Source organism: Lytechinus pictus, chromosome 3, assembly GCF_037042905.1.
Source record: "Lytechinus pictus isolate F3 Inbred chromosome 3, Lp3.0, whole genome shotgun sequence".
Classification (NCBI taxonomy): Eukaryota; Metazoa; Echinodermata; class Echinoidea; order Temnopleuroida; family Toxopneustidae; genus Lytechinus; species Lytechinus pictus.
In genome coordinates, this window is record NC_087247.1 from 52,460,563 (window position 1) to 52,477,848 (window position 17,286).

At 33.7% G+C, this 17,286-nt stretch overlaps 1 protein-coding gene across 1 annotated transcript; it reads right to left on the reverse strand.

The window, feature by feature from the left end:
* Positions 1-580: 580 nt before the first annotated feature.
* Positions 581-13,457, reverse strand: LOC129256234 (alpha-amylase-like). The gene is made up of 5 exons (XM_054894483.2): positions 13,089-13,457; positions 9,518-9,680; positions 5,219-5,466; positions 3,988-4,133; positions 581-2,570 (listed from the first exon to the last, which is right to left on the reverse strand). Exons 2-5 carry the CDS (start codon positions 9,664-9,666, stop codon positions 870-872), a joined length of 2,244 nt encoding a protein of 747 aa, XP_054750458.1. The 5' UTR covers positions 9,667-9,680; positions 13,089-13,457; the 3' UTR covers positions 581-869.
* Between the last annotated feature and the right edge of the window lie 3,829 nt (positions 13,458-17,286).

The window sequence follows — 17,286 nt, forward strand, 5'->3', positions numbered from 1 at the left end:
ATACTTCATAATCTATCTGTAACACTATTCATAATAATTCAGACTGCTGCTTTCATTGTGCCCATTTCCTTCAGTTTGGTGCAAGTCCAGTCAAAAGAAGTCAGTGTTCACTCAAGCATGAACTTTCTTATGGTGTCATCTGATAGAGATGACTTTAGAGTATCAATATAGATCAATTCCTCCATATGTTTAATGATGCATTTAGTTTCAATATGATTGTTTTTCCTTCCTTTCTTTCTTTCTTTCTTTCTCTCTTTCTTTCATACTACCTTTTAGAGTGCTAAGAGACCTAAATGTACTTTGTGCTATATAAAAATTGAGTATTATTAATATTATTATCATTATTTAGAACATAATTTTGACAGATTATCAAAAAATGTACGTTTTATTCTTTTTAATACTGTATTTGTCTGCAAGAATTAACAAGAAATTGAAACTATCTTACAATATATTTCATGTAAAATACATTTTCTGAGAATGCCATAATGTTTCGGAGTTTATCAAGTGAGATGAGAAAAACTATGCTTAGATCCCATTGGGAGCTAGTGCAAATTTAACAAAGACAAGCCAAAGACACATATTTTAAATCTTTAATCATCTTTATTAGTATTTTCCTTTCCAGTGCAAGCAAACATTTTCATGAAAAGAGATATCAGGAATAACATCTGTAGGGTATGTTATCTTTGATAGATTGTATTGGAATATTGTGAACTTTTTTATGTTTATTGTATTGTATTATGTATATGAAATTACTATTTTCTGTTTATTTTTGTTTGGATATAATGTATATATAATCAAAGGCAAACATATTGCTATGAGTTGATGGCTAGATGTCAAGAAAACCTTGGTGAATACATCCTTAGAGATGATTAGAGGTTATCGATCTGACAGTGATCACTGTTGAAGTGAAATACATTAAGATATCCACATCGAGCAAAGTGATTCCCTGTGGTGTACGGGCGTGTAGTATCGCTTGCACTACCTTCGCATGTTGGCTGGTTACAATCATTTTCCCATTGACCACTCAGGACTGCCTTGAGTTCAAACCATCCTCCCTCGGTCTTACTGCAGTCCATCTGAATATCCACCATCCAATAGTGTTCTCCCCATTGATTGAGATCAGTGTAGCCGTAACCATGCTGCGCAACATTGCTGGAGTAGTTAGGATCATTGGTTGTCCAGACCATAGGAGTGCCATATGCAGACTGTCCATTATGATTACCTTGGTCATTCTCTGGACCATGCCAATCAAGAAAATCATCACCTTCTTTCCAAGAACCAAATTCAGTTCCATGTCCATCAATATTGTGTGTGATAGGAATGGCACATTCATCTGTGTCTGCGTTGTTGTTATTACAACCACTACGTTGTGAACCATCGATACCGCCACGAAGGGCAACAAGTTGCCCAGTTTGTGTTGCCTTTTCAACAAAAATGACAGTGCGTTCCCATCCAGCTGGGGAAGTCGGGTCTGGTCCTTGGGTAAGTTTTTGAGTTGATCCTTGGGTTGGCCCTTCAGTTGAAGGTTGGGTAGGATGAATGGTAGGATTTACAATGGGCCCATTCTTTGTAGCACCAACATGGATGATAACCATATTCTCGTCATTGTTTGTATTGATATGAGCATGTCCAGAATCGTCCACGTCCACAATATCATTACCAGTGCAGGATTTAGCATGTGAATCATAATCCACCACTGCCAAATTACAGTATTCACCTTTAGGGAGACCAGTATATCTTTGCTCATCAAAGGTTGAGCTTCCACGAGACATAGCAATGTAAGCACTATTACCTCTGGAAAAGGCCATCCTGTCATAGTCACCCCAGAAGTTTTCTACTGTTAGACTACCAGCCTCGTTACGCCATTGGACCATGTTCTTGATAGGTCTCCAGCGGTGTTCACATACCCAACCAACAGTATCAGACGATTCACATGTTCCATCGGCTTTGAATGTTGGATCTTGGGTATTGTAATTTGCATCAGCTGGAGGTCCATGCCAGTGTTCACTGAATTTATAGCTGCTCATGATTCGTGGGAAACCATGTGGCCATGACAACATAAAAACAATAGCCCGCTGGTAATCTTTACCATTTTTAAATGTTAAAACAGAACCGCCACCACCATGTCCACGTTGGTTGTCATGGTTATCAACAAATACAACTCCATCTGCATTATTCAACTTAACAGAATTATATTTACCAAAGTCCTTTAAACCCCCTAACGATCTGGAACCCTTAAATGTCTCGCTGACTTCTCTTCCATAGATGAAGTCTGTGACTCGAGCTATTTCATTATAGTCCCAACAAGTGACAGCTTCTCCTGTATCCTGGTCAATCACTTCCTGGAAGAAGAATGGTCGGGTGTTCTGAGGGAAGTACTTGGTGTTCAGGTTGTTTGTTCCATCAAAGATAGCCTGGAGATGATTAGGCCACATGTGCTTGGCAGCGTCAATACGGAACCCAGCAACACCAATATCAATTACCTTATTGAAGTAGCCTATAATATTCTGTCTGACTGACTCAAACTCGTGACACAGGTCTAGAAGCCCAACCAAATTACAGTTGCGTACCTGGATGGATTGATGAATTAAAAATAGAAGAAATAAACAGAATAAGAAATTATTAAGCTGTGAAACATTGCAATATATTATCATCTCCCTTGTCAACCATCCAGGCATTTGAGAATCATAACATAAATTTGATACTCATAAAATGTGCTGTAAATTGAATTTCATCTTTATGATGCTCTAAATGTCCCTTGATAGACCGTAATTCTAAAAATATTGATTCTTCTCAGTTTTAAAAAGCCTACCACATACATTTAACAACACAATTATTCATAACCCTTGCAAAATTCACAGTCTTAATATTTCCCTCCATTTCACCTATTGCTTTCATCAGAGTTATTTGGTAGAAAAGCGACCAAGTTTAGCACTAACGCTGAACATGTCAAAGATGTTACGGTTCTGTACAGAATATCATTGTGGGATGGCAATAGATAATATTACAAAAATAGTTGAAATTATGAAAAAGGGGGTAAAACATTATTGTGATCTGCTATTCAAGTCATGAAATTGCCTTCACATCACAAAAATGGCTTTCCTGATGGAGCACTCTGGGTTGGGAATAGGAAGAACAAGTCCAATGCTCCTTCAGGGTGAAGATATAAGGAGTACCATGGTACAGGAATAAATTTCATCATTGAAAAGTGACAGAAAGGGGAAAGGCTGTAGCCTAACCTAAGCACATAGATCTGCTGTAAAATCTGAAGAATCACAAAATAGTGTCTGGATGACAAGCGTTTAAGCACCCCCAATGTTTCCTAAGGGGTGCCGCGTGTATTATTCTCAATAGGCAGACCCCCTGGAAATCAAGTAGGTGTGGCAAATTGGAGAAATGTAAAGAAAATGAGCAACATTTTGTGTTAAAATATTTTTTTGGGGGGAGGGGGGGGGGCTTTTCAAATTTCTCAGGACCCAAATGACCCTCATTTTGTAGTGAAACATTTTTTTTGGCTTGTCAAATTTACTTCAGGACCCCCTGTAAAAAAATATCATCCCCAAAGTCCTGATGCAATTGAACATTGCGACCAAGTAACGCAATTTGCAAATTCATTGTGGCGCATGAAAAACAATTTAAAGTGCATGTTCTCAAACTTGAGGAAGAATGCATATAACTAATATATATCATGGTATAATTATGTACTACTTTAATTGTGAAAATTCATCTAAAGGGTTCGGCCATTCGGCTGCACAAGATATTCAGTTCGATCCAATAATTCTTTTTGTAAAAGCATTTAAAACAGGAATGATAAGAATATATTTCGGTCTGATTCTCTCTCTCTCTCTTTCCCTCACAATTTTTTTTCTAGTTTTTTTCTTGGGAGGGGAGTTCCGAAAAAGTGGAATGGTAAATACCGCAACGTCCGTAACATTGTCACATATCGAATTTGGAGGATAGTTATGAATCCTCTATATGATTACTCACAATTTCTGCACTGTTGTAATCGTTAACAGCTCCATCACCAGTCGGACAATTACCAATAGGGACGTTGAATTGACTGCTGTCATATAGGCCAGGAAAACTGTATGTACTGGCATCAAACTTGCTATCGCCACAGCTTTCATTACTCTCTAAAAAGTACAAAATACATACATTACATAACCTTTTACTAATATTTAACAATCTTTTTAAAGATACATTAATGTATTGTAATTTTATTTTTTTCCCGTACTCAATGCGGACGTAGAATCCAGGAGCATAACGGGGTCGATTGCCGGGAGGGGGGAGACCGTTGGGAGAGCCCGCTAAAAAAATCCAGGTTCATGATTGGCATGAACATCAATTGTAATCATGACATTCAATGTGTCCAGGTCCAGGTCCAGATCAAACTGGAAATACTCGAAAGCTCTCAAGATTCACCCATATATATAGGGGACAAGACGGAAATTAAAGAAAAATAATGAGGGTTTACAAGTGCACTGCCACACACCCCACCCTCTCCTCCAATTTGAAGGTGAATTAATCAAATTAGTCTTTACAATCTTTAAAGGGATACTCCAGTTTCAAATTAAATAGAGAAGACCTAAACAAACAAAACGCTGACAATCTGATGTAAAATAAATTTATTCATTTTTAGTTATTTTGCGAGAACAATTCTTTGCATGCTGTCTTCAATATGCAATGGACTGGTTGATGGTGTCGTGTCCCCACTTTTCCTTTTTATATTCTATTTCACATGGAGTCATAAATATTTCATATTTTCATACATTTAAGTATATACCATGCCTTCTTTCCAACAGTGTCATAAAATATGCTACATATTTTTACATTATTGGAGTGAGGAACAATTGAAACAAGCACAATTTCATGATAAAACACAAAAAAATCAGTGGGCATCATCAGCTCGCCCATATCGCAGGCTCTTGAAGACTATTTTTCACTGAAAAAAATGCACAGTTTTAGAATGTACAACTTTGTTATTCCATGCCCGATTTCGGATAATTTTCAAAGTATTTTCTAAGTCTAATTTTTCTGAATCTGTTCAATTTTTATTATTTTCAGCCTTTAGTATTTACATTATTTTCAGTGGAGTGCCCTATTATTGTTATTATTGTTATTATTATAATTATCATAGTTCTAATTATTATTATCTCTGTTATTTAAGGATAAAAACAGACATTTTTATGCTGGGTAAATTAATACTTTTAGAACATACTGGTATCGCCTCCGCACATATGATTGACAACAGCATCCACGTATATTTTCACATTAACTGCGTTGCATCGCTCTACCATATCGATAAACTCAGCTTCGTTTCCACGACGACTCACAAGTTGATAGCTGATTGGCTGATAGCTTTCATACCATGGACGCTGTACTCCCCAAGACTCCGGAGACGTTATTACTCGATGTTCATTAGGAGCAGATATCTGAACAGCGCCAAAACCATGAGGGCCCAAGAAACTAGTAACCAAAAAAAGAGTTGGGGATAATAAGTTTTTATAAGCATTCTATAGTGAACTTACCCTGCAATTTCAAAGTTGTCTTGAAAAACCCCCAAACTTACAACGCAATTTTCTCTTTTCGTATTGTAAAACAATACGCGATAGCTCAGTCGGTAGAGCGGGGATTCGTATTTCGGTGACCCGGATTCGATTCCCACTTGGTGCGCTATAGTATAGTGCCCTTTGGTAAGGCATTAATCCTCATTACCAGGTCCTTCGGAGAGGACCTTAAGCCGTCGGTCCTCTGGTTGCTTGCTTACAAGCATTCTGCTTTCTTAGCAATCAGGTAAAAATTCCAATCAATCAATCAAAACGTCAAATGATAATTATATCGTAGACCAATCTTAAAGGGATGGTCCGGGCTGAAAATATTTATATCTAATACATAGAGTAGAATTCACTGAGCAAAATGCCGAAAATTTCATCAAAATCGGATAACAAATAATAAAGTTATTGAAGTTTAAAATTTAGCAATATTTTTTTTAAACAGTCGTCATGACTATTCATTAGGTGGGCTGATGATGTCACATCCCCACTTTACGTTTGCTTATGTTATTACATAAAATCATAATTTTTTTCATTTTTTCATACTTGTGTAAATAATATGTCTCCCTTATAATGAAATAAGTTGCAGCATTAAATATCTAATGCACTAAATCAGTTTTCGATCCAAATTTTCTAGTTCTTGCAGGAAAAAATTGAATAAACCTAATTTCATATAATAAAATACAAAAGAACAAGTGGGGATGTGACATCATCAGCCCATCTAATGGATATTCATGACGACTGTTTTCACAAAATATTGCTAAACTTCAAAATTTTGTTATTTGTTATCCGATTTTGATGAAATTTTCGGCATTTTGCTCGGTGAATTATACTCTATTTATTAAGCTATAAATACTTTCAGCCTGGACCATCCCTTTAATACATTGTGTTCAACATATCTCCCTTGTAAAAAAAAAAAACGAGTGCATAATTACCGGACTTTTTTTTTTTGGTTGATAAAAATTAAATATTAAATCATTGTTATTATCATTATCATTGATAATATCTTTAGCATTTTTATTATTATTATTATTATTATTATTACTACTACTACTTCTACTACTACTACTACTACTATTATACTACTACTACTATATACTACTACTATTATCATAACAATTATTACTATCAGCATCATGTATCAGGAGGAGGAAAGTCAGGAGTATAAGCAGTAGAAGTAATGCATGAAGAAAAAAGTAATTGTATATAGTATCAAAATATTATGCAGAAGTAATTTTATTTAAAACAAGATAATTTGGTTTGTATATATATTGACACTTATGAGAGTTAAAATACCATTTATTAAAAGGTAGCATGCAGGCGCGATTCTATAGGGGGAGCTTGGGGACTGAAGCCCCCTCCCCCCTAAAACATCGCTGAAGCCCCCTAACAAAAATCGACCTCAAAGAACAAAAATATTATATATGCCCTATATATAGAGTAACTAATGGATTTTTCCATTTATGTAGCCAGGTGCTCTAAAATTAAAGTCTTTACTATTCAAATTTTCTCGCTCGGTCGCTGCAACATCTAAATGCAGAATAAATTAATACAAGTATATCAAATCAATGATACTCTGTAATACAATAGACTTCCCTGCAACTTTTTTTAAAGGTCAAGTCCACCTAAAAAAAAACGTTGATTTAAATCAATAGAGAAAAATCAGATAAGCATAATGCTGAAAATTTCATCAAAATCGGATGTAAAATTAAAAAAATTATGACATTTTCAAATTTCACTTAGTTTTCACAAAATAGATATATGCACAATTTAGTCACATGCGAATGAGAGAATCAATGATGTCCCTCACTCACTATTTCTTCTGAGTTTATTGTTTGAATTATACAATACTTCATTTTTATTACAGATTTGACAGTAAGGATCAACTTGACTGAACCATAACATGTCAAACAATGGTAATTCCACATGTTCAGGGAGAGAAAATAAGAATATTTCATGTTTCATATAATAAAATACAAAAGAAATAGTGAGTGAGTGATGTCACCAGTTCCCTCATTTGCATACCGACCGGGATGTTCATATAACTATTTTGTGACATTAAGCGAAAATTTAAAATGTCATAACTTTCTTATTTTTACATCCGATTTTGATGAAATTTTCAGTGTTATGCCTGTTGGATTTTCCTCTTTTTATTCGAATCAACTTTTTGTTGGGGTGGACTTGTCCTTTAAATTTCAAAGTACTCTCCTTACTTCAACCACCACGACATAACAATACAATGGCAATGCGACCAAGATCTATGATGTCACACACGTACAACTCCCTCATTACTTTAGTACTTATTTCACTTATATTCTCACTTTTATAGAGTCTATCACGAGGTGAGGTGTTCTCTTTATGACAGGACAAGTACAGAGGTTTCACAACATTATATCATTGATGAATCGTTTGTCATATGATTAGAATGAGCAAAAAGAGATGTTTTGGGGTATATTTTCAGTGTCCAAAAGGGGAGAGTTGTTCATCTGTGACATCATAGATCTTGGTCGCATTGCCAATGGGAGGATCTCCATAGCATTAGTGATCTCGACATTCAAATGCTCATAACTCTTCTATTGCTAGTCCTATTTTACTAAAACTTTTGTTGATCTTATCATTTGATTTTTCTGCTTTCACAAAAGCTAACTTGCTCCAAGAGTTTCATTCTCCTTTAAGTACACGATTGTCATGCACCGTCTCCATTACAATCATCATCTTCAATTCAATTCAATTCAATGTCTTTATTTCCATATCAGTAAAAAAAAAAAAATCATATTTACAACACATAACATTATAAATGCATTTCTAGTCATTAGATATTTACATACATAAAGAGAGCATAAAAAAAATGCATTTCATAATTCATGTACAATAATATAGTAGATGAGGAAAAAGGGGGGAACTAAAAAGCGAAGCTTGTGGGTTAAATGTTCCCCCCAGGAACAAAAATTCAGTAGATTGTGTACACAAAGAAGATGATTAAAAAAAGCGTTTAAACAGAGTAACAAAGCAAAAACAAAACAAACACATCCACAACACAGTCAATCACACAGGCATGGGGGGGGGGTATTTGTGCCTAGTCAATTGTGCCTGGAACAAGTCATTCTAAAATTTGTAAATGAAGAGAAAAAAAAAAATAATAATAAGTTTCAAGTGAACCAGCCACAAAGAGTGAGACGCATCAAATACCGGTAAAGCACAATGTACATACATATTATCCAATTATTAGAGAGAGAGAAAAAAAATATATATATTTAGTGACTATAAGTGGATAGCAAGCTTGATTTACATTTTTGTTTAAAAGAGTTTAAATAGCTGCATGATGTAACATTCACACTCAGAGTATTCCATATCCGAGGACCTTGATGACGGATTAATCTCAGTGAGCGATCATTTTCTACTTTTGAATAGTGTAATTTTGAACTTTGTCGGGTATTGTAAGAATGAATATGCTTATTTTGTTGAAAAAATGAAGAGATATTGCTAGGTAATATTGTTTTTTTTTAGTTTGAACATTAGAATAGCAGTTTGGTAAGTATGAATATCAAAAATATTCAACGTTTTAAGTCTAAAGAATATTGGTTGAGAATGGGCAAGGAAAAGAGAAGATGTACAAATTCGTAAAGCCTTTTTCTGAAGTTTGTGCATCTGAAGTTTGTGCATCGACATCAACATTGTTATCGTCATTATCAGGAACCCAAGGTATTATCATGGTACAAAATCCATGATCGTTTTCGCTATCAATATTAGTGGATGTGATGTGGTCGAGTGGTCTAAGGCGCCTGACTAGACATGAAAAGTATGGGATTCGACCCCCGGCCAAGGCACTAATGCCCATGAGCCAGGCGATTTACTAAACAGCGCTGTTTCATCTGGCATTCATGATAAAGATACTAGACGCGTTATTGGTAACTATGGATGGACTTTGCTTTTAAATAACAAATCAATAATTGTGATAAACTTACGTTTCACATTCTCTAGCTATCGCTGTCCATGTCCACTCGAAGAGATGAACCATAGCAGAACGACCATTAGCAGTATTTGGGTATTTGTACTCATCGCCAGCCTGGGCTGCTGCTATCAGGCATAACAAGATGACAGCACGGTACATCATTCTTTTCTTTGGTCCTGTAAATTAAAAAAAGAAGAAAATTTAAAGTTTTTCTGCACCATCTTTGAATATTCTGTTCATTTTCAGTAACATTTTGTGTAGCATCAAAAGGCTATGTTCAAGACCTCTTCTACAACTTACGGAGGCTTCTTGGACGTCATGGGGATTGTTTTTTGTAACTATTGGTTAAATTTGATACATTTCCTTTTCACAAGCTCACTTTATGTGTTATTCGTTACATCTAAAATTATCTATGCTCCAATAAATCAATACGAAATGATAAGGATATAAAATTGAGATATTTGATTTGATACAACAGTAGAATTGAGCTGATGACATCATTGGTTTATTTATTTTTCAGCTCTTTGATATGACTTTCTTTATTTTTTTTGTAATCCTTACTTTTATTCAATTTTGTGTTTTTAGCAAGTTCTTTCACTTGTTTGATGTAATTTCTTTGTTTATTTCTCTAAAAACAAAATGCAAGGAAACGAAGCGAGAAAGCCCCCAATCCCATAAGGTAAATATAACATGTTTCAGCAAGATATTCGGAGAAGAGATACGAGGAAAATTAATGAACTACCCCAAACTATAATAATTTTAATCCCAAAGCACGCAAGTTTTAAGTATTAGGTGGTAGATATAATATTCGCAATAGGTTACACATTAAAATACTCTCTTTTTTATCTAGATGACGATGTATACACAATGATTCGTCCAAAAAATATACATATCATGCACTTGTTCTCTGAAGTAATCGTCATATACCAATCCAGTAATTTTCAGTGGATTATTTCTCAATAATTAATTCGATCTCAGTTGATTTCAGACAATAATGTATTTTACGTGACTTAAAAGGGAGTGAATGCTTTTTGGCTTCTAAGTACTTCTAATCTCCTGGAGTTGTCAGTCTCATAAAAGAATACATCAACAATTATTCCAAAATAAAGAAGTAAAAATTGACCTCTTAGGCCAAATTAAAGAAAATAGATTAATCTTCTTTTCAGATCAATATCTAAATGAATACAGAATTGGAATACTGATAAAGATATTTGCCTAAAGTAGCCCCGGTGGTAGATTTAAATTACTAAGACATGGAAACAAGCCCATCAAGTAAACGATCAAGTCCACCCTAAAAACAATTTTATTTAAAGAAACTACATTTAAAAAATCATAAAATATCAAATAAGTAGACTATATGACTTTGGAAAGTTTTGCATGCTTCACAAAACACTAAATGTATGCATTTTCAGTCAGCGAATGAAGAAGCCAATGAGGTTCACAAACTCACATTATATTTATATGACTTTTATTTATACAATTTCTATGATAAAAAGGAATTCCACAAATCACACAAAAAATGTATGCTAATTATAATATTCATGTTCCATCGGTAATCACACCAAGTTTGACATTAATAAAGCGAAAACATAAAATATGTAATATTTCATAATATAAAATACACAGGAAATGATGAGTGTGAGTTAATGGATCCCTCAAATATGGCTTTAAAATGTCCGATTTTTCTACAATGCTTGTTTGAATTTGTTTACTAATTACAGTGCGTATCAATCAAGGGGATGTTTTCAAATATATTCTTGGGTTCGGGTCTCTTCTATCACGTTACACTTGAGTACTGGTTAGCACTGTCCATTTTTTTTAAGTTCGTAGAAATCAAATTGCGCAGAAAATGCTCATTTTCACGCTGTGTCAAGGGAAAAAGGCGAAAACAAACTGACCGTACGGTATTTCTTTTGCATTTTTAGCAAATTGAATAAAACAGATACATTTAAACATTTTGTAACAACTTTGCCACCAAATTAACATTTTAACTCAAAGTAAGCACAATCTTTATCTTTTTTGTGCCAGCTGGATGTGAGGACATAAATGAATTGAAACAAAAGTTATTTAAAGGACAATCCCACCCCCAAAAAAAAGTTAATTTGAATAAAAGTAGAAAATCCAACAAGCATAACACTGAAAATTTCATCAAAATCGGATGTAAAATAAGAAAGTTATGACATTTTAAAGTTTCGCTTGTTATATGCAAATGAGCAGACTGATGACATAATCCACTCACTGTTTCTTTTGTATTTTATGATATGAAATATGAAAAAAATCATTTTTTTCCCCTCATTGTCATGTGAAACGGAATTTTATTCCTCCCAGAATATGTTGAATTACTATTATTCTAACACTTTATGGTAAAGTCAAGTTGGTCCTCAATGTCAAATCTGTAAAAATGTATAATTGTATAATTTAAACAATAAAAACAAAAGAAATAGTGAGGGATGTCATCGACTCTCTCATTATTTTGCATATCACCGAGTTGTGCATAACTGTTTTCTGAAAAATAAGCGAAAATTAAAAATGTCATAACTTTCTTATTGACATCCGATTTTGATTTGTTTGATTTTCCTCTATATCGATTCGAATCAACAATTTTCTGGGCTTGACTTGATCTTGAAGACATCCCCAATATTATTTCTTTAAGTTTTGATAATATAAAGTGAGACCACATTTCACATTTCATTTGATACTTGTTTCTCCACACTTTTCCCAAGCGTGACAATGATTAACAAAACGAAAATCAAGCCTAATTAAGCCATTTTATGTGAATCACAGCTCCGTGTATAAGCAGATATCATCACGATGGCCTCTGAGTATAAATGGAGAGGAGAGTGGGAGGGGGGTGATGCTCTATGAAGTGTTTTGGTCAAGAAACAGGTTTAAAAGCTAAAAGATATCTTCAAATCAATCTTCCGAGCTAAAGTCCACGACGTCTTCTTCATGATTGATGTATACTTTTATTCATATAACTATTTCCAAATTCTGCGCAAATCACTTTTTACACAATTTTCAAAAGTAAGACAGTGGTGCTCACTCAAGCGGAAAGATTAAAATCTTAATAATTTTTAATCTTAATCATTTTTAATCTTACTTAATCATTTTCTTCAATGATTAAATGTGGAAAAAACTTCAGGATGTTACACAAAATTTTACATTATCATTTCTAAGTGTAAACTTCTTTTGATACGCAAAGTATTAACTTATTATACTGGGGTGAACTTGCCATATAAACACTTTCGTTTCTTGCTACAATATATAATATCCAAATATCATCTAAATTATAGAATTTTACTGGACTCTACATTGTATCTTACTTCATAGCAGATATATGCAAGAGAACAATTTAATTCCTGTGTTTTCTTAAGTTCAGTAACGTTAACATGCACGGTTTAATAATTCAATTTTGGTTATCTAATGAGAATTAATTTATTAAGTGCTATGAATCTAATATGGGTTCGTATTCCCATGACAATTAGATTGTGAAATGATATCGATATAAAAAGTGAAGATGATTCCTTTCATGTTGTAAGTATTTTGTTTAAAATAATAAAGAACCGAATATACCAGCGACTCACCTGAACTATAAGAAGAGCTATCAACAACTGATGAGAGCAAAGTGAAGACTCGTACTAATCTTCTTCCAGAGATATACTGTATTCTTGGCAAATATTAATAACACCAGCTGATAGGATTCCCAGTAATCATGTTGTGAGTACAGAGGGTAGTGGTCCCCCCCCCCGGAAAAATTAGAATGTCAACGACAATATCTTAAAAAATAAATAAATAAGGAAACATACAAACCTACTGTAGATAAAATTGGCTAGATTAGGAAGATGGGCATTACTTTTGTTAATAAATATTTAAAAAAATTAATATAATCGATTTTATTGACATGCTAACTATACCGTCTCGAGACCCCAACCTCCAGAAATAAGGGTTACACTGGTGGCAAGAATTCTTCCTTTCGATTGACAACGGGGATGTAATCGAATCATATTAATTAACCAATCATATGAATTAAACAGCGAATGACAAATTATTGATTAACCAATCATGATGCTACCGTTGCAGCCCTGCAAAGAATTAGGCCTATGTGCATAATTATGAAGAGATTCGGGAGGGGACCGAAGCGGACACACCCCTTATTGGCAGCGCAAAATAGAATAAGGGGAAATAAGAGAGAAAGCCAAGGATGAGATCAAGAGGAGAAGGAGAAGAAAGAAGAAGAATGTGGCAGAGTTAAACCATGTATAAACTATACAACCAATTGAGAATATTAGCGTATATTTTCACTCTAAAGATTAACCCTAAAGGAAAATTATTTCATTAAAAAAAATGAAGTCATGCTTATTATCATTTTGATCTTTAAAAATAAATCTCAACATGCATTTATGTCGTTCTCTACATTTCTCAAAATTCAAACTAATTTTAAAGGGGAATCCAGCCTTGGTCATACAATGCTGTGTTGGAAAGAAGAAAAATAGATAAAACAGAATGGTGAAAGTTTTAAAAGAAATCGGACAAGCAATAAGAAAGTTATGGTTGTTGAGATCCCTAAGACTATAGGTTTCAAAATGGCAACTGGGTAAGTAATTGGGAAAAAATGACATTTTAGCAATTTTTATGTATTAGAGTACAAGGAAAAGTAGTCCTTGCTTTACATCACTATGACATCAATATGTGGCCAATTTGAAGTCTCCATGGGTATAGTGATTACAAAAATTTACGACTTTTAAAAAAATCATTACTTTCTTATTGTTTATTCAATATTGTTCAAACTTTCTCCTATCAGCTTGTCTGATTTTGCTTTTCCCTCTCAAAACAAGTTTTTTTTTTGTTGGATTCCATTCCCCTTGAATAATCACAAACATTAACATGACTCATTAAATTTTCACTCGTTTTCAAACTGAACGACAAAAGAATGAATAAGAATCATATTATGTTGCTATTTTTTTTTACTCTACTATCATCTACATTGTCGTAGATTTTTGCTAGAAACGATGAGTGAAATGTCTGATGATCGCGCATGAGTCCGGTCCGGATTAGGCAGGACACTTCCACGATTGCAGTGTCGCATGCGCCGGACCAATACATTGGGCGAGTTGTGGAGGGGGAGGGGTGCTAAATCACTTTGCAGATACTTTGTTACTGGAAATTATTTTTATTTCATTTTAAAGTGGGGAAAATGCAATTTGATGATACTTCCATGTTTAGGGACAAGACGAACTATAATGCGATGTCATACTTTTTCTTAGTTTAATAAGATATAATACAAGTCAGATTTTTCCTTCCTTCTTTCTTCCATTTTCCCTGTTTCGTATTTTTGTTTTCACTACTACATTAAAAATCATATGGGACAGTTGTCCCCCCCCCCATGTGGCGTCACCGTGTGTGAAAATTTTATCGAATGCATTAACCAATGAAAATTCTTCCCTTCAATGTAAAAAAGGAAGTAGCGTAAACCAAAGTTTAATTTGTAGGCCTAGACTATATTTTTACGAGTGCGATTATTCTAGAAAAAAAAATGTAGGCATGAATAATCCTGTTAAAGAGAAGTGAAAAAAAATATGGCGTTGCATGAATATCATTGAATTTACATGTTTTTTTGTTAATTGGGAAATGTTATTTCTATTTTTTTTTTTTTTGGGGGGGGGGGGGCCATAGGATGGTTTTATGATTTTTACTCAGCCCTCATGAAGAACTCAGATTCCAGTGGGTTAATGACTAAAAACTGCCATCTATTATATCTTTCTTATCATCAGTGCAACAGGATAAAGTGAGTTTATAAATTCAAGCACCAAACGCATTCAAAACAAAACTACAATCATAAAACAATATTTTTATCATATCCCTACAACAGCTGTTATGACAAATATTTTACGAGTATATTTCCATCATGTGATATTCTTGTGCCAGTCAGATATGGCACTTCTTAAATGATAAACTTAACATGCAACAAAAAACACCTTTTTTCAGCTGATGCTTTGTCATCAATTTTTCAACATCTAAACTGCTTCAAAACCACCTTCTTGATTTCTTCAACCATATGACAACAGTTCCCGGATTAAAAAAAAAATCTTTAAAAAGTGTAGTATGATCACCCACCCCCCCCCCCCAAAAAAAAAAAAAGAGAGAGAAAAAAAATAATGCGAAAGGTGTGGTGACTCAATACTAGAAATAAAAAATAGCAGGAATGAAATATATTTTGAAAATTAGTGTAACCCTCTCTCACAATGTTATCTAGATGTCAATAAAGTTACAAATAATTTATAAGATACTGTAATGAATACTAGTAATCAATTTTAAGGTGCTTTACACTGAAGTACACTTATAATAAAAAAAAACAATGATAAATTCCACAAATGAAATCACTTACCACAACACATCATTGAAACCTTTTTTCTGTAAAATGATGGCATATAGCTTTTTTTTACTGAAAGTCTACCACAATGCCCTGACATAGGACCCTGACCAACACTGATAATCACAATCGAGTGGTTATAAGAACATTAAATCAAAACTTTTATAATTTTGAATGAAAAAAAGTAAGTACAACAGCTTTATAACTTTCCCGATAAAATTTGATCAGGATTCTATGCTCAACCATGTATCACTGTACATTGTTCTGGAAACAAAACTTTTAAATATTAATACTGCGTGAAAGTGAACAATCTTCTACTGCATTTTGTTAAAGAACGGCACTAGGGGATGCATAGTCATCTCAAAGGTCAAACACCTCCAATTTCCCATTTGCCCTTGCACTATTTTTTTTGTATACAACTATGATTTTTCATAAACTAACTTTATCAGCAAAACATATTGTACTTGCCAATTTCAATCTGCTCAAAGAATCCAATGATTTCATACTTTCAGCATCGCAATATTCATGAAAATAGAGACTAAATATCAGGTGAGAATTATACCCCTAACATGTAGGTACATTGAAAGCAGCAGGGAAGTCTTAGAAGTATTTTAGGGTGATGAAAACAGTTCAGATTTAAAACCTATAACTGTTTTATTCTAAATATATATACATAACACCATTTTCTGAGACGATGTAGTAGTACGAAGCTCCTCCTTTTCAATTTCTCATCTGCTATTCCTCAACTTTTCAGATCTATTCTTTTGTTAAAGGGGTACCCCAGGCTAAACATATTTATATCGAAATAATCAGAGTAAAATTCAGAGCAAAATGCTGAAAAATTTCATCAAAATCTGATAAAAAATAGAGAAGTTTTTTAATTTTAAAGTTTAGCAATATATTGTGAAAACAGTTATACGCGCGTCGTCATAAACATTCATTAAGTGGGCTCATGATGTCACATCCCCACTTTTCTTGTTATTACATGAAATCATAATTGTTTCATTTTTCATACATGTGTGAATGATACGTCTCCCTTATAATGAAAGAAGTTGCAGCAATGAATATCTAATGCACTAAAGCAGATATCATTTCAATATTTTGGTTCTTGAAGCAAAAAATATTGAATAAACCTAATTTCATATAATAAAATAAAAAAAAGAACAAGTGGGGATACATCATCGGTTTGCTCATTGAATATTTATGAAGACATGCCTAGAACTGTTTCACCGGAATAATGCAAATCTTTAAAATGCCATAGCTTTATTATTCCTTGTCCGATTTTCAGTGTTTTGTTTGTCTGATTTTTCTTTATCTGTTCAAATCACACTATTTTCAGCATCTCTTTAAGTGCAAGTAAGTCATTTCCTGTCACATGAAATCATCAGAGAGACAAATTCCTAAGTTTGATA

Excerpts from the sequence above, each read along its gene's own strand:
- LOC129256234 (XM_054894483.2), bottom strand. The coding sequence starts at position 9,666 with ATGATGTACCGTGCTGTCATCTTGTTATGCCTGATAGCAGCAGCCCAG. Across the intron at positions 4,134-5,218 it reads TATGTGCGGAGGCGATACCA|AGAGTAATGAAAGCTGTGGC; the intron begins GTATGTTCTAAA and ends TGTACTTTTTAG. Across the intron at positions 2,571-3,987 it reads ATTACAACAGTGCAGAAATT|GTACGCAACTGTAATTTGGT; the intron begins GTGAGTAATCAT and ends CAATCCATCCAG.